Source organism: Macadamia integrifolia, chromosome 10 (assembly GCF_013358625.1).
Source record: "Macadamia integrifolia cultivar HAES 741 chromosome 10, SCU_Mint_v3, whole genome shotgun sequence".
NCBI classification, from domain to species: domain Eukaryota; kingdom Viridiplantae; phylum Streptophyta; class Magnoliopsida; order Proteales; family Proteaceae; genus Macadamia; species Macadamia integrifolia.
The window spans coordinates 10,152,792-10,171,286 of record NC_056566.1 but is presented as its reverse complement, the minus strand read 5'-3'; the positions used below and the strand labels follow the sequence as shown (position 1 = coordinate 10,171,286).

General features: G+C 39.6%; 1 protein-coding gene across 2 annotated transcripts; it reads right to left on the bottom strand.

Annotated features, from left to right (window-relative positions):
• Positions 1–1,627: 1,627 nt before the first annotated feature.
• On the bottom strand, positions 1,628–14,067 carry LOC122091738 (actin-related protein 6). 2 transcript variants are annotated; one of them, XM_042661854.1, is made up of 9 exons: positions 13,944–14,067; positions 12,814–13,548; positions 3,884–4,097; positions 3,677–3,740; positions 3,146–3,230; positions 2,996–3,046; positions 2,846–2,908; positions 2,621–2,759; positions 1,628–2,489 (listed from the first exon to the last, which is right to left on the bottom strand). In XM_042661854.1, exons 2-8 carry the CDS (start codon positions 13,500–13,502, stop codon positions 2,630–2,632), a joined length of 1,296 nt encoding a protein of 431 aa, XP_042517788.1. In that variant the 5' UTR covers positions 13,503–13,548; positions 13,944–14,067; the 3' UTR covers positions 1,628–2,489; positions 2,621–2,629. The 2 variants fall into 2 exon arrangements, with proteins under 2 accessions (XP_042517788.1, XP_042517789.1); XM_042661855.1 differs by lacking the exon at positions 13,944–14,067 and adding an exon at positions 13,788–13,911.
• Positions 14,068–18,495: the final 4,428 nt, after the last annotated feature.

Sequence of the window (18,495 nt, the reverse complement as noted above, 5' to 3'; positions counted from 1 at the left end):
ACATTCCGATCATTGGTTGAAACAATATTTTCAAAAGCTACCTCCGCCTTGGGATGAATTATGCGTAAAAACTTATCCTGAATTTCTTCAAAGTTCAGGAAGTGCAGACTCGCTGGAAAATCGAATCAATTACATTTTTCGGCTCGTAATTGACCACTGCCTCAAAGCTAAAGCAGCTAAGGCAATTAAGCATAATCATACATTTAAAAATTGAAAGTTCTGTCCTGGTTTAGTTTTTGACATTTATTCTTCCTTAGGCTGGAGAGAAAGAGAACGATTTAACCAACCTTATCAAATCTGGATCCTCTTCACCGCAAATCAAGATTCATATATTGGACCCCCTCCCAGTATTGAAGAAGATATTTCTCTTCAAATAATACAAGACAGCAATAACAGACAAATCAGGAAGGCTGTTTTATTTCAACTATGAAGAAAAGCTCAGGAACGGTCATTCAGTTTCAAAATAAACGTTTTGTGCATAAGAAACCCACAAAACTAAAACCACATGAACAACGAAACTCTAAAAAAGACTGTCGATGTTTCATATGCAATGAACTAAGACATTTTGACATTTTGCTTATGAATGCCCCAAATAGAAATCTAATCATAAAAAAATGATATTCTGATTAAGCCGCTTGTAGTTGATTACCATGCGGGCTTTTCCTCTTGTTTGCTCAGCATGGTTGCATACCATAAAAGCAAGACTTGTATGAGAACTATTAGAGGTTTCGATTAATTAGAGATTTAACAACTCTTTTAATTGAATCTCCAATTCTTTAACACCCTCCTCAAAATATAAATTGATTTGACCCTGATGATTTTGTTTAAAACATCAAGCTGGATATGACAGTAAGGAGGGCTTTTATCCCATAACTTTAGTGGGCTGTCACTAAAATTATTAAATAATTCTTGAAAGAGACAATGGATAGGTTCTAGTGTCATTGTCTAAATGGGATTTGGTTTAAACCTTTTCAATATAAGAGGTATCTTGCAGGAAACTTACAAGGAGATGTTCTGCAATTTATAAGAAAATATCAAGATACCAACAAAGGAAAAGCTAAAAAAGCCAATCTCCTTGCTAATTTTAATGATCTCGAAGACATTCTTATTGAATTCACTAAAATTATTAACAGAATTTTGTGGAACAAGACCCACTGATATATATTTAGAAGATATAATCTTTAATTTAACAAAATTAAAGCTTTATGACAAAACAAGCACAAGTATCGAGAAATAGCTCAAAAATTGATGTTCTAAGCTTCATTTCTACTTAATGGATGTTCTTTCTTTTCTCAACAAAATAAAAAACCCTTCATTCCTATTGTAGCAATTGGTTAGAAGATTGGAATACAGGTACTGTCAATCTCAATTCATACAGAGAACCTGGCCAATCCCGACCAAACCCAACTGGGTAAACCAATTTTTATGAGAGGGTAAGGATTGGATTGCTGCAAGCATAATTCTACTAAAATTAATGGAGATTGATGTCGGGTGTCAATCTGCCAAGTCACAGGAGTAGACAAGACCAGCCAAGCCCTATGGATGCACTTCTGCATTGAATATCCACTGAGTTTAGCCACATAAAACTTAGTGATGCATCTCAACTGTATGGACACAGACAGCATTAGTAAAGCGTGGATTCAGAAAATTGAAGTATCAGAGGTAGGTAAAACAGACAATTTGAAGCAACAAAAGAAAAATGGGCAGAAGTGAGTGACAGTGATCTCCATGGCTCCATGCCCCAAAATGTACTTGTTGATTTACAAAAGAGCAGAAAGGGTTAACTGCTATGACAAGAAGGCTTTGAAGTCAAGAAATGCAGATTTTTTTCACCTACTGGATGGTTGATGAGGCAGAGATTGTCCAACTTACGGCAGAACTTCTGGTAAAGCCACATTTGAGATCTCCTGGTTGACATCAATCATATGGCCACCAGTTTTCTCTCCAAACAATTACCATTGAAAATCGAAAGGCAGATGGCCATCTGGCTGTAATTTGTCAAATGGGAACGGGATGAGGTGTGGAACAGGTCGACCAACCAATTTGCCAAATCAGATCCCTGTTCAAATCCTTTCATAACACCAGCCTTCCTGTTTCCAAGAACAGAAAACCATGCTTCATACTGAAACAGAAGAAGTGAACTCTCTTTCTGGAAGCTAGAGCAGCAGTGGGTTCAAATGGCACAATGACTCTTGCGAACAGGCAGTGAAATGCGGCAATCTGCTTTGATGTTTGCATATCTTGTACCATTTGGTGTAGATTCTGCAACTCAGATTCTTCATGTTTCAGGTATAAAATGAACTCATGAAACCAGTTATGACAAGGAGTACTCCCTAAAATATACTCTTTTCACATAAAATGCTCCATGGAGCATTTCAATCCTTGCAGGTGGGTATACTGGCACTTTGTCCAAGCAGTTGGGCATCTTTACTTATTCAGGTTGACCTCAATAAATGAAATTTGAATCTTGCCTCTGATACCCTTCTTTGCTACAGAGGAGAAATAGAAACAGCAGATAAGAAAGTATACAATGGTATATATATTACAGCCCTATAAGACAGCACTTCCATTGATGTTACTCAGTAAAACAAAAATTAGAAACAGGGATTTTGATGCATACCACAGATGCTCAGTGGAAAAAGCGGCGGCGACAGCGAGCAGATCCAAGCTCCTCGTACTCAGACTTAGTAACACACATTTCCTCAAAATCCGGACTAGATGCCAGAAGTGAACCCCCTCTCCAAACACCCAAAATGGGACTGCAAAAGTCAAAAGGAGAATGTAACGCTAATGAATTGTAGTAATATTTCGTAAACCAAATCCTTATCTGAAGGTAAGATTTTACTCTTCTTGAGTTGTTATCTTCACTTGGTAGTTATCAGGTACAAGAGGACGTAGCTCCTTTTCCCTAAATCCAATTAGAAATTTTGGGTCAAAAAATGCGATTCATTTTTTGTAGATGACTAGTAGATAATATGGCCAAGAAGAAGCTTACAGTCTCTCAGCAAATCGTGGAAACAATGTACTTCCACCAGTCAAGATGATGCTGGCATACAAAGAATATTAACTTACTATATTTGCAATAAAATGAGGAAAAATAAGACACTTTCTTCAGGACAAACTGTGCAAGCCCTTCAAAAACCACCTTTCATAGAGTACTGGGTGAAGGTGAGGATGGCAAGAATTTACAGCTCGAACAATGCACTCTGCCAGTCCAGCCTGGTTCATGCCTGCAAAGGAAGTTGCAAATCAAGATCTGTAAATGAAACATAGAAAATTAAGATCTTTAAATGAAAAATTTTTCACAATGGATAAAATTGGTTCTGAGAAAACAGAGCTTCTAGACATCAATTCTTCATATAACATTCAAATCGTTATATCAATTTGGATTATCATGCTAAATGTGTCTAATAAATTCACAAACTATCCATTGTAAAGATGTGCCAAAACAAATAATCTCCAAGGTGAAAAGTGCCTTGACACCATGCATCTGTGGATAAGTTGGAAAGAGTCTAGGTAACCTCTCAATATAAAAACAGTTGATGGTTTAAGAGAAAAGTCTGATGCTGAAAAATTCAACTCTGCTGATCAAACCATAAAAGGCAAAAAAATGCTGCTATACTTGGACTAAAAAAACAAATATCCATTCTGTACACCATTTGAATGTAATACAGACCTAAATCAGCAGGATGGAAAATCATCTCTGGTACAAGGAAACGCTCATTTGTCAAGGTAACCTCCTGTACAGATGGTTAAAATTCAAGATGCAAATTTGTGGCTACAAGTTAAAAGATTTTTTTTTTTTTTTTTTTTTTTTTGGGGGGGGGGGGGTGGGGTGGTGGGAAGGTGTGACGAGGCAAGAATTAAGAAGTTGAGATACTACAGTTTTTGTCAAATCGATTCTCTTTCTGTCTTCAAGTTTTTCTGCAAATTCTGAATGACCATCTTCCCTTCCTTCTACTGGTTGAGACAGGTCCTCATCCGGCATAGTGAGGCATCTCTGTGCTACATCCAAGTCCTTTACAAAACCTTTCATATGTGTTACACCATCAGGAAGGACATAACTGCACCTGAAAAGATTGTCCCTTCCGCGTCTCCTGGAAACATGTCATTTGTTAAAATGCTTTCAATAATTAATGACAGTTATGCATTGATTGATATTGGTCAAAGGTAGAACTAACACAGGAACATAGTACAAGATCATCTTAACTTGTAAATTTCTTCTAAGAATGCATTGGCCATAAATACCTTGTAAAATAACATGTGACACCCGTGTCAATATGTGAGCACAGGTGCTCAAAGATAGAACTAAGACAGGAACATAGTACAAGATCATCTTAAAATGTAAATTTATTCCAAGAATATATCGGGATCTAATAAATACCTTGCAAAATAACATTGTGATACCCGTGTCAATATGTGAGCACAGGAATAAGCATACCCCAGCCTCTTCCACACGTGGCAAACATAAAGGTACCATACTAATAACAGAAAAAATATAAGGCAAGACAATTTCACTCACAAAAAGTATGATACTTAACAGAGAATGTAAATCCAAAGTGCTTGCTTTAGAAATTAAAACTAGGTGTCAGGGGAAAGATGGATAACATTGACATCACATAGTAGCATAAGCCAGCAGCTCTGACTTCTAGTTGGCTAAAATTAATGACCATGACACTAAAGCTAAAGCTATAAAGCACTGCATTGACCTTTATGAATGGGAATTGTAGCTGCTTCCTATATTTATGCTATAGGAGCCTGCCTCAGATAAGTCATATGGCATTGATCTAATATTTTTGCTTAGTCCCAACCATCCAACAACAACAATTTAGTCCCAACCATCCAACAACAACAACAGTAACCTGTCTTTTTTATGCAGTAGCGCTATCATGGTTAGACCGGCATGATCCGATCTGGAAACCCAGACCTAGATAAAACGGTCCAAATCCTGGTTTTTGGTCAAAGGGGGTTGGTAGGGATAGTATTGTACGCTTGAACTTTTGGTCTAAGAGTGACAGTAACGATCAATATTACGATCGTATCATCTATGATACTAGATATATTAGGGCATTTGATTGAGTTTCCAGTTTTCTTTTTTGAGTTAGTTTCCTAGTTTGAGAGTAGCTTCAATTTTGGAGGAGTTTTATTTTCTCATCTATGTGCTATTAACCTGCGATTTCCTAGTTTGAGAGTAGCTCCAATTTTGGAGGAGTTTGATTTTCTCATCTATGTGCTATTAACCTGCGATGGGATTAGAGATTGAATAATTGTGTTGGTCATCCGGAAAGTGGGGGAGGCAGTACAGTACTAAAGTGTATGTTGTCATTGTTGGCAACAAGTCTGATGAAATGTTCAAGGCCCCACAGATGTTGCTGAGGTGTTCAGGTGAAGAGTTCAGGGCCTCATGTTGTTCATAGGGGCATCATTTTGGCCTTTCCACAGTCAACGCTTGTGCGGGCACAATGTTTGTGACAGGGCATGAATGTGAGGTGTACAGCTCACAGTGGCAGTGGTCAAGGTGGGGGCAATATAGTAAATACAGTGGTTGATGGCATCACAGGGGTACAATGATCATTTCACAGACAAAGGCTCACACAGGTGTATTGGCATCTCAGGGTCAAAAGTGTAATTCAAGTTGGTGGCAAGTATGGGCAACCATGCGGCACTATGATGTGGCATAGTGACGTGGCATTTCAGGTGGATGGTATGGCAACAGGGTTGAAATATAGTGCAACATGGCCGAGAGGCTCAGGGCCACAAAGGACAGGCCTCAAGGCCATGCAGTCCAGACAGGCACAGGCAGCATGCCATAGCTACGGCTGATCCACACAGCGCACACACAATATGCAGAAGCCAGGCCCCCATGAGCACGGCAGCATGCGGGCAGAGGCCCCTGTGTGCGGGAGCCTGGGCCGCAGTCCTTCAGTCCAGCTAGAGTTTTTGAGGACAAAATCTTACCAAGGCATGGAACATTCCCCACCTGTTCAACGGACTGCTTCAAAGAAGGGCTGAAATGTGAGATTTTAAGTCATTTTCTATGACCCAAAACTCGTCAAGGGTTGTAATTACCACAAATCGGTGACCACACGAGGCCTGACTTACTGTGCAGAAGGAGCTCATTGTGAATTGAAAGAAGTTACAGAGATCCCAGATCCACAGTGTTGAGAGGGGACAAGTCATCGAGGTCCTGATCCCAACGCCAAGAGCCCAAGATAAAGAAGTGTGGGTTGTTGATGAAACTGATTTCCCAAGCAAGGCCTAAGACAAGTGGTGTGCATTGATGTCAGCATAGGTGCGCGACACCAAAGACATCAGGGCTGTGTATATCACACAAATGATGCACGTGCTTCGGAGATTCCATTTCAAGAGGTTTAAGTAGGCGCGCAATCTGGGTGTTACGTGATTCAGATCAGAGGGCCGAAAACTGTTCCCACCATTGACAGTGATCGGATGAGTTATATGTGGTCCATATGATCGGACCAATAGAAACTCGAAATGCAGCCTGAGCGCTTTCCACGTTACAGATCATTATATCATGAGACTACAATCCCACAGCCCAGATCAAGCGGGTTCTCCGCTGATGCTATGTTGCACATCGAAGGGCCACAATAAAGTTTGCCTTTTGAGATTTGAATCAGACAGCCGTAAGGGATCCCATGCTACGATACTTCGTAGGCATACGAAAACCCTTGATTAGATTCCATTTGGCTTAATTTCAGAGAGGCTGAACTTCAACAAGGGATATCTTCCAAATAACAAAAACAACAAAAAACTCAATCTTATCCCAACTTGATGGAAAAAAAAAAAAAGATGAAATATGAGAGTAAGAGGAAAGAGGCAGCCCAACAAGTCAGGATAATCCCAACCAAATAGGGTCGGCTATGTGGATCCTAACCCTCCAATAGGCTCTATCCAAAATCATACTTGGGACAAGACCGAGACTGTGCATGTCATTCTTCACCACTTTGCTTATGGTCATTTTAGGCCTACCCCTAGCTCTTTTAGCTCCTTCCATTTGTATCAAATCATACTGGGCATCCACGGGCCTCCTTTGAACATGGTCATACAACCTCAAACAACTTTCACGAAGCTTTTCATTGATCGGGACAACTCCCAAATCAGCTCTAATATGCTCATTCCTTAACTTATCCTTCATAGTTTTTTACCGCACATCCATTTTAACATCATCATCTCAACTCACTTAGCTTCTCTATATGACACTTCTTAGTTGCTCAATATTCCACCCCATATATCATAGTTGGTCGCACAACAGTCCTATAGAATATTCCCTTAAGCTTTAAAGGGATACGTCAGTCACACAACACTCCAGAAGCACTTCTCCACTTCATCCATCCCACTTTAATTCTTTGGGAAACGCCATCCTCTAGGTCACCTTCTTTACTTATGGTTGATCCCAGATATCTAAAATAGTCACTTTGTGGAATCTCTGTCTCCTCAATTTTCAAAATTTCATTATCTATCATAGATTGGCTAAAATTACACATCATATACTCCATCTTCGATCTACTAATCTTAAAACCTCTTGTTTCCAAGGTTGATCTCCACAACTCCAACTTGGTGTTAATCCCTACTTTAGTCTCATTCATTAAAATAATGTCAACGGTGAAGAGCATACACCAAAGGACCTCGTCTAGAATGCTCTTGGTTAACTCATCAATGATAAGCGCAGACAGATAGGGGCTTAAAGCCGATTCTTTATGTACTCATGTAACCTAATCGTAATTGGAAATTCCTTGCCTTGACCTCCCACAGATCTCACACTAGTTACCACACTCTCACCCATGTCCTTAATTATCTCCACATACATACTCAACACTGCTTTCTCTCTCTTTACCTGTACATACCGGATTGGACTCTAGGACCATATGATTTTGTTAGGTCAACAAAGACCATGTAGAAATCTTTCTTATAGGCTCTATAACTTTCCATGAGCCTCCTCAGTAGGTAGATAGCCTCCGTCGTGGATTTACCTAGCATAAATCCAAATTGGTTCTCATAAATGCAAACTGGTTCTCTAAGATCTTAGTTTCTCTTCTCAAGCGGGCTTCAATAACCTTCTCCCACACTTTCATAGTATGACTCATTATTTTTATGCTTTTATAGTTGTTGCATCTCTGGATATACCCTTTATTTTTGTAGGCTGGGACTACAATGCTTCTCCTCCATTCATCTGGCATCTTCATTGTAATCTTGTTAAACAACTTGGTTAACCAAACAACCCCGCATGCTACTAAGGTTTTCCATACTTCTATTGGGATCATTTCAAGTGATTCAACTTGAAGTTTCTTCAGATTTTCATGCTCTATCCGTGGGAAGGAAGACAAGGTGATGTGGTTGACCTCCCAAGCACGAAAATCAGAAAAAACACCTAATGGAGGTCTAAATGTTGGTGTGATGCATTGATTCTCCATCAACTTCTATAATGGGTTTCATTAAAGCAACAATGAAGGTGAAAGGATATTTGTTGGGCTCCATTAAAGGCAAAGAAGCTTGGTGGAGTGTAGAAGAGGTAAGTGAAGGCAAGGAGGGGACCACCTACTCAAGCACTTGAAGATTCAAGTCTTTCCAACACTGGGGGAAGTTGAAGATCCGAATGATTGTCTAGAAAGTAGAGTTTGGGTGAGATTACTAGGGGAAGGTAATCATTCCTGTACAAAAGTCTATTTTATTTTGACCTAGGTTGAATGTGTTAAGAAACCTAAGCCATTATAAGGGGTTGGAACTTGTATTTAATCCATTCATATATATATATATATATATATATATGTAACCTGTCAAGTTGGGGCTTGACAGGATTGGGGTTGTCGCCCTTGCCTAAGTGGAATCTCAAGTTGAAGTAGGTGTCATAGCACCTAGACTGTTGTAGCAGTCATAAGCTAATTGAGAATTAAGTAATATACAAGACTCTGGGTAGGGTATTGCTCCGTGGATGTAGGCAGTCGAACCACGTATATCCTTTGTTTTACGGATGTGATTATGTATTGGAATGCCGTGGATTGTGCTTGTTTGCAGGATGGGTGTGCTATTCTGGGAGGCCTGGCCACTTGGTGGTTGCATGGTGGATAAGCATACGAGTGTGTTCAAAACTGGTATACTTGGGATTGCCTCAGCCAATCTGAGTGAGCAATAGGCAGAGCCAATAGTGAAGCTACAGTCAAGGTCGATCATATTTTTGGGAGAAAATTTGAAGATACTGTTCACCCCCCCCCTCTCAGTATCAACATGGGATTCACAATTAAAATTTAGTGGAATTCATGTTACCGTAGGTTGGAGCCAAGTGTTGACCGTGCATAGTCTTCTTCCTTGTTACCCTATCGATCCTCTCTCCTTCGGTAAGCTCTCTAGGCTTCCCTTTCCTTCCTTGTTTCTTCTTTTTTCTGTTTTTTTTTTTCCTTTCCCTCTTCCTTCTCCTCGCTTCTTCTTCTTTATTTCCTATTGCTGTTCCATCTTGTTTCTTCTTCCCTTAACTACTATATTCTAATGGTATTAGCAGTCCTGAACCTTGGGAACAAACTCTGTTGGGCATCATTGGTTTGGGCTGAAACTTGAGGGTTTTACATGCCTATTCTAGAGTGACTCTACCTAGACAGGTTGGCTTCGTAAATTTGTTTGGATGGTGACATAATCATCTGATATAAGACCTGCCCTGTCTGTGGATCTCTTTTGAAACGGTTCAAATCAACTCTTAATGCTCATATTTAATCAAGGGCCATTGGTTTGGTTCAATCCTATAGACTTGGGCAATTCAAACTTTGGTGTTTTGGAACTGTTGGAGGCTGATTTCAAGGGTTGCATGTTCAATCTACCACTTTGACTTCCACCAGGACTCTCGTGTCAAAGGTAGAAGAAGATTGTTCTTTTAATATTAACAATTAAACCCCCACAAGCTATTGTTACGTAAATACCTTCCACTCATGTTTTGCGTCTACTTTATCTCCTCCTAAGATAAAATTTCACTCTTCTTGAGAAATAATTTCCTAGTTTGTCTTAAGTTCAGTTATCTTATTCTTAAGGTTCTGATTTGTCTCTGTACTTACGAAAATGTCATTTACCACTGTTCTTTGAGTTTTTTGTCATCTGGGTGGGCCCATAGCGACTTATAATCAGGGTTATTGAACCCGAGGTCGCATCAATTGGTATTGGAGCCAAAAGTCCTCCTTCCAGATGATAAACAACTCAACTCCCACAAAAGGAAAACCAAGCCAACCTTGCTTGTTTCACAGGTAGGGAGAGCTTTAGAGACCTCTAACAATTCACTGCGGGATTTTTGATACTCTCAACACCACTGTTACTATCCCTCAAACTATGATGTCATCTTTGTAAGTTTCTATTGATTGAATGGTACCTTTGTATAAAAGAAAGGGTCTCATCCAATCAAGGGATTTATGCCACCACAGGAATAAAGAAAATCACCAATCAAAGTATAGAGACTTGAAGTCAAGGTTAAATTCAAGCAACTGGTTACGACATGGAAAGACAGTGGACAATGAGGTACTAATAAAGAAACTCGGCAATACAGTTGAAGTGGATGTTGAAAAATCTATATAGAAGAGCCCTTCGTATGCAACTTTCACAGCTGAGATTGATCCAGATATAGAGCATGTTGAGTTCGTGATTCCACCCAAGTTTTTCAAGAACAAGAAGCCATGTCCTAAGGACTAAATTCTTAACTATCATGAACGACTGGAATACTTTTATGGGCTGAAGCTGGACATGCAGTTGATCCCTCGACTTACCAAAACTCGAGATCGAGTTTTTTTCAAGCCACGGAGTGTTGATGCAGATCACATCCAGTGGAAGAAGCATTTTCAGAATTGGGTTTGGGTCTTTTTTTGTTTTTTTTTTGGTCAAGTTGAACCCGTGGTTCAATAAGTCAAGTAATTTTGAGTTTTTTATTGCAACGAGCCCAATCTATAAGCCCAAATATTAAGAATTTAAGGCCTATATGAGATTAAGTAGTTAGTTTCTGTTTTATAAAAGTTTCTAAGTTGTAATGATAGTTACTTCTAGGCTAAATCCGCATTGCTACTTCTTTTTTAGATCAGTACCTACTCTATAGAGAAAAAGGGGGGGGGGAGGTAAGAGCCAAGAGGTCTTGAGTTCGAGACCTCCTGGTGAGAGTCAGCTTCACCAAATGCGCTAGGTAGTTGTTGTTAGTATTGCTACTTTGTTTTTTTCCTTTTTCTTTTGACTTTCTAATTTTTTAGAGTGTCCATATTGTAAAGGCTATATTTATAATTATAAGGTTTTCCTATTTTTATGATGTAGCTATCAACTATAATAAATAAAGGAGTGGGGCTTGCTGCTCACAGATTTGGCTATTATTCAATTGAATATATCTCTTTGGTGGTGCTACTGAGAGTAGCTCTTGTGATGAAGCAAGTGCAACCCAAGGGTGAATCCTTGGTTGGGAAGATGGTGAAGCCTTGGAAATATCCCCTTATTCTCTTCTTTTTCTTCTCGTTTCTTTTCTTTCTTCTTCTTCCATTACTGTTCTGCAGAGTTTTCCAGCAAGCTTCCTCATCTAACCGAGACCTATTTTGGAATAATCTCTATTTTGTGTTTAAATGTTATGTACTTTGCTTTTGTTCGTCACATAATATTCTGCAGCTTTTATCTAAGTTTACTGCCATACAATTTCTGTTATGTCTATTCTGAGTTGCAGAACTTCAGACATGCATATCTCCCTAACCAGTGGTTCAATGATTCCCAAATTTTAGCATGTTACTCCCCTCTTCCTTCTACATTCAATCCAAGTTTGGTGTTCACCCATGCAACCGATTGTGAGTTATAGTTGTTTTCTTTTCAATTACTAATTATGATTTTCTTAGTTTCTATTTTCTGTCCATGTTTGTTTCTTCAAAACCAACCATTAGTTCCCTTTGATATTTGACCACTTACTCACCCCATTAGGACCCCTAGTATATGTTGGTTTCAGTCCCATCGGATTTATAGTTTGCAAGTTCTCATCATGTTAAGTTTCTGCCTTTATTTGTCAGATTTTCATTTCACTGCAATTCTGATTCCTAGTAGGTATCTAGTGTCTTGACTTTTCAGCCTAGCAAACCTCACCACTCGTTAATTTGTTAGCTTAATATACCACTCAATTAAATTATAGATTCCAATTAAGGGAAAAAGGATAGACCTTGAACTCGAATCATCCAAGATGGTTTTGGCTACAACATTGAACAAGCTGCAAGTCCACAGCAAGTTGGAACAGTGTTACCTTGCCAGTTTCATTCTTCCAAGTTGTGTGGCTCTACCTACATTCTCTCTCTTTTACCTCCCTTCTATGCCTACAGAAAAGTTGTATGCAGTCAAGCAATGTGCTAAGGAGCTAAAATCCAATTGATAGTTGATACGATTGCCTAGCAACTTCTATTCTTTCAAGTAAAATGATAAAATAATTTCTTTTAATACCTATCCTTAATAATAATTTCTTTCCATTGCGATTGGTGCTAGTAAGCAATTTCCTAACCTTCCCCCCATCCCTTTTTTCTTTTTCCTCTCTGTAGACCCTCTATTTGTTTATGCTGAGGTCATATGCCCCAAGGGAATCAAAAAGGGAGGGGAAAAAACCTTTAAATCTCTACCTATATCAGAACAAGGGCAAAATGAGAGGGGCTTCTCCTCTTAAAAAAAAAAATTCTTACTAAATTTCCTCATCGTTTAATGATATGAAATGTCTAGAAATACCAGTTACTTCAGATACATAGACTTTTATACAGTTCAATCATATAAGCAAGTAAATAGGCCGAGCGATCCTGCAATGGAGAATAAATAAATGGGTACCTGGCAATCTGGAGGTCACGAGGGACATCAAGGGAAATAAAACAAAGCTTCTCCTTGACATCATCCATTAGAAAAGTCTCATCCATGACATTGATGGATCGATAAGATACAAGCTCCTTGAGGTAATTAGTGAGGGCCTTACCGCCAAGATCAAGCCGCTTCACAGCATAGTTGATCGTGAAATTCTGAAGCACTGGAGCAGCATGGGTGAACGAGAAGCCAGAATCAACAACAAGGCTGCATTGGGCCTTGGAGATGAGACCATCAGGACGGTGACTGGCCTCATAGAGGTGGACAAGAGAGGGGGAGTCGGCAATATAAAGGGAGCGGAACCCAAAATCCTCAAAGACAAGCTCATCGGTGGCATGCTGGATAGAAGGGAGATTAAAAAGGGGCTCCACGAGGAGAAGGGACGAGGCTGTAGGGTCAACATGGAGAAGGGAACGGAATATCCGATCCCAAACTTCTTTCTGGAGGTCTGGGTTGATAAGGTAGCCGCGATCAAATGGGCGGCGGAGTGTGGCCGAAGTCAGGTCTTCGCAAGCTTGAAGTTGGTCAGCAACCAGCCATTTCTTGGAGGCAGAAGGGCGGCCCAGGCAGTTAGGCACCACTGCTGTTGGGTTCCTGTCACCACCAATTCCAGCCTTGCACAGTCCTCCACCATTGTCCAGAACCACCACGTTTGACATCTCTCTCCCTTCCCACTTCTAATTCCCGTGCCTTGCCGAAGAAGAACTGAAAATTAAGCCACAAATTAGCTGAAGAAGGTAGCACATAATGGGTTAACACTCTCTCTTAAGGGAAAATGATAAACAAATTTAACTATAATCAATTTGATAGGGAAGTGAAGAAAGATCTCCATAAATCCAGCATTTGAAACTTAATATAATAAAATAGAGATTGCAGGCCAGAATAGTCAATCACTAAACCAAGCAAGTAGCACAAAATGGATTCCAATGCTTCAGAAATCGTACACTAGAATCCTTCAAAGCTGAAACCAAACCAAATGCTAATATTCACTGAATTCCAGATAATGGTTGCTACTATTCAATAGACTCGAAAACTTACTCCAGTCCAAAATATTGAGAGAGAGAGAGAGAGAGAGAGAGAGACTGAAGGATGGAACTCACCGTTCGAGCCTTTCGAAAGATTACGGCTCTACCGTTCGAATTCTTTGAAACCGTGGTGTTCCTTCTGAACCCCTGCGACTACTACAGAGGGAGAGATGGGAGGGAGCGACTCGGGAGTACTTACCGCTCACACGGTTGCGAACGTGCGAGGTCAGTTTTATACTGCTTCAGTTGCTTCCACCGAATCTCGATTTGGGTAGGTAAATAATAATTACGGGTGAAAATTTGCCCTGGCTATCGGACCAGACCCAAAAATTTTGACCCCGAGGCCGGATCGGCCCAGTTTTGAAAGTTTATAGTTCTAAGTCAGGGTGGGTAAAAGGTGATGTTTGTGGTCTATCTGGCTTGTCCTATGTCTGTTCCTGATTTTTTTACCTAATTTATGATAATCATGTTATCAATATTATTTTTTACAACAGAGCAGGTTGGATTCAATTATCTCATTCTAATCTAGGTATTTAAAAGATTCTTTTCTATTTCTAATGTTCTCTTACAAATATCTTATTGATTGAATTGTGTTAATGATTTATTTTCGATTTGAAACGATCGAACCCCAAAACTCTAACAATTTAATTATATATTTCTCAAACTCCAAAACCTTTAATTATATTTCTTTCTTTTATGATTAATATGGTCTAGATTTCTCCAACTCAGGTCTTTAGTGATTTCTGTTGAATGACCTGAATTCGTTTTTCTTTTTTTAATGGTTTTTGCATGAATCCCTAACCCCAATTCTCTCCATCTTTCTGCTTCTATCTGGTGCTCCTTTGAGCCCCTTTTTTATTTTATTTGACAAGGAAGATTGTGTGTGGTAATGATACATGCCAATGTTTTACCAAAAATACATGCCATTATTTTTTAGAATGATATATACCAATCTAAAGGGATTTATTTTTAGACCATAAAATAAAAAGAATAAACAAAATAGCTCATTTGACTCAAGTCACTCAACCTTAAAATCTTCCCTCACTGGCTCATTTTCATTCTTTGACAGTAACACTCGCAACCCTAACTGACAACTCCCCTCTTTATCTCCCTCCCTCATTCTGTGATTCTTTCAGTCTTTGCAAATAGTGACGGAAGTCTTGAACCCTGAAACCATATAAGACTTTAGATTCGGTAGAGTGAATCGATGGTGCAAGACGATAACTTTTAAATTTGTGGTGGATCATTGGAGCTAATGAGCTTTGGTCTTATGAGTGATCATCTGTCTGATAATGTTTTGAAGGAATCATTCTGAAGGATGTGAAAATATTATTTATTTTTTCTCATAGGAGAGGTTTGATCCCATCTTTATATTCAATCATTGTAGAGAAATTAATATTGTATGGAAATTGTATTCACATCGACTTTAGTTTCAAACCCACTTAGCCCAATGGATGAATCAAGGATTTATTAACAACTTGGCCTCATAAAGGCCCATAAGTAATTGGCTCACGTGGGGGAAGTGTTTGAGGCAAAAGAAACCAAGTTAGTCACATTTTCACACATAAAGATGGGGCAATAGTCTCACGTAGGAAAAAATTCAAAAGAGAGAGAGCAATCATGGATATAAAATGATGTTAGTTTGGCTCATGAGGGATTTATACTTTCATATAACTTTTCAAAAATGGTGGCTACCAAGCTGCCTATTTAAAGTTTGGTTGTGTAAGTAATAGTTAAAATCTTGCACAGAAAAACGTAGATGTTGGATGGCAAATCAAGGTCAAGGCCACTCAGGGCCATTGGCCCAACCTTGACCAATCATAGTCTATTAGGGCGGGCCTGGGCTGGGCAGAGCCTGTCAGGGTTGGACTAGGTTGAGTAATTATGCTCTGAGTCAGGGTTTAGGGTGGGCTTGGGCTAAGTTATGAGATTCATGGTTTTAGGTTGGATTTGACCAAGCCCTATCCAACCTGGGCCAACCGTAGCCCCTAATAGGTATAATGTAGCACGAAATGATACTTACCATTATCCCAGCATGGTTTCAGGTATTGGATCGGCCATATTGGATTGGATCAACTGAGACAAACTTGATCTATCCAGATCGGGCATCAATTTCAGTTTAGGGGTAAAATTATAACCCCCTGATTGAATGAGGGTGATGGATGCTTGGATTTTTTTTTTTTTTCACTGCTAGGAGGATGCTTGTCGTATTCAGCTCCTCTCCAATTAATTGGCGCCCAATTAGTGACCCAATGGCTGGGAGGACATGGGGATACACGCTATGTATTGGGATGTGTGTCTAGGTCCTCTTAGACCTTGGATCACTAATTGGGCACACAATTATGTGGAGAGGATCTTTTCCTATCTTGGATCATTGTTTTACTATTGAAAAAACGAAAAAAGATCTTCTCCAACCACTGGGATGCCTAGTGAGGCATCCGATGGCTAGGGTTGCTTGGAGACACGTGGCCATGTACCGAGGTACGTGTGTCCAAGTCTTCCCAGCCATTAGATGCCTCATTGGGTGTCCCAATGTGTGATGTGCTTGGAGAAAGATCCTCTCCAACCAACTGGTGGGAGGACCTAGGGATCTGTGCTCATATATTGGGATGTGTGTCTGAGGTCCTCCTAGCCCATGGATCACTAATTGAGTGTCCAATTAATTGTAGAAGAGCCGAGTGATGTACTTGCTTCTATCTATTGAGACTCTCATGCCTTAAATTTTGTTTCTGACACCAAAAAAAAAAAAAAAAACCACTATTTTCCCCCAAGTATTTGTGAAATGACCAAAATTACCTACCTTAACTGATGTTGATCGTCTCTCTTCCCTTTCTTGTCCATGTTATAATAATTTTTTGGGCAAGAGCACCCCACAGGTCTAGTGTATTTGCAGGCCAATGGGAGGGCAGAGGGAGCATCTTTAGGGCACAATGGGAAGGGGCAGCATAATCTTTTTGCACCTCGCACCAAACTACCATTTCCTATGCCACACTGGTAGGGTTCTTTTTTCAATTTTTTTGGGGAAAAGAATAGGAAAAGGTAGCCTGGTTCTTGACATATAAGAGGGTGACCCACATGACTGATGGAAATCCCACCACTGTTGATGCTTTCACATGCGTTGGTCTCTACAATGGTGCAGAAGCCACGCTACCTTTAGGGCACAATGGGAAGGGGCAGCACAATCTTTTTGCACGTCGCACCAAACTGCCATTTCCTATGCCACACTGGTAGGGTTCTTTTTTCAATTTTTTTGGGGAAAAGAATAGGAAAAGGTAGCCTAGTCCTTGCACGAAGACATATAAGAGGGTGACCCACATGAAGGACAGAAATCCCACCACTGTTGATGCTTTCACATGCATTGGTCTCTACAATGGTGCAGAAGCCATGCTACCTTTAGGGCACAATGGGAAGGGGCAACACAATCTTTTTGCACCTCACACCAAACTGCCATTTCCTATGCCACACTAGTAGGGTTCTTTTTTCAATTTTTTTGGGGAAAAGAATAGGAAAAGGTAGCCTGATACTTGCACGAAGACATATAAGAGGGTGACCCACATGAAGGACGGAAATCCCACCACTGTTGATGCTTTCACATGCGTTCGTTTCTAAAATGGTGCAGAAGCCACGCTACCTTTGTAGGGAACCATCTCCCTATATTTTGTATTCAATCCGCCCCATTTTTTTTTTATTTCTTTTTATTCAAACACGATCTTCTTCTTCTTCTTCTTCTTCTTCTTCTTCTGTTGGGAAAAATGAAACAGTAACCCACCCCCCAACCAATTTCCTCCCTTCCCAACCCCACCCTCACCCGCCTGCACCCTACCCCTTCCTTGCAACCCTGCACATGCCACCCTAGGGTTTGATACTAGTTGATACATTGTGATATTTGCTACTTGTTGCAACCTGGCATTGGTACTTGCTACGATATGCGATTTCACTCCATAACAGACCCATGGAAATTGCTTGTCACCAATAAAGGAAAGCTGAAGTGTGCCTCAATTGAGTTCCCCTCTCTTTTATATTCCTCCTTCCCCCTCCCCAAATCATTGTCACCATCGTCCTTAAATGCCGTGAAATAGCAACCCACTTCAATCCCTCTCCACTCTCCACTTCAACCCCCATCTAACTCTTCCTTAATGATAGAAAACAGGGACTCCGATCCAGCCCTTGATTGGAATACAACTTAACCATTGCAACACAGATTTAAGTACTCCCAGATTTGTTGGAAATCTGATATTATGTTTGTTCTAATTCTAAAGTTTCATATAATTCTAGGTTCGTTTGATTAGTTAAAATCATATGAGAAAAATATACTTTTTCTAATTTAAGATCATTTTAATTTCCCATAAACTAAATTCATTTTCTTCAAAAAGAGTATAGATTAATAATAAAAAAAACAATATTAAAACCATGATTCTTCATTAAGAAAAATAGCTGACATAAATTAGGTTCATAAACATAAGAAAATAGCCCATTTAGAGGTAGAGTGGACAATCACATCGAGAGAACAAGAAATCGATTGATGTATTGCCAATAAAGTGCACGTCATATATTCAATTCTCTTGTATTCAAGTTGTGTCATAAAACACTTTTCTCTTTTAATAACAAATGTTAAAGTCTCAATGTC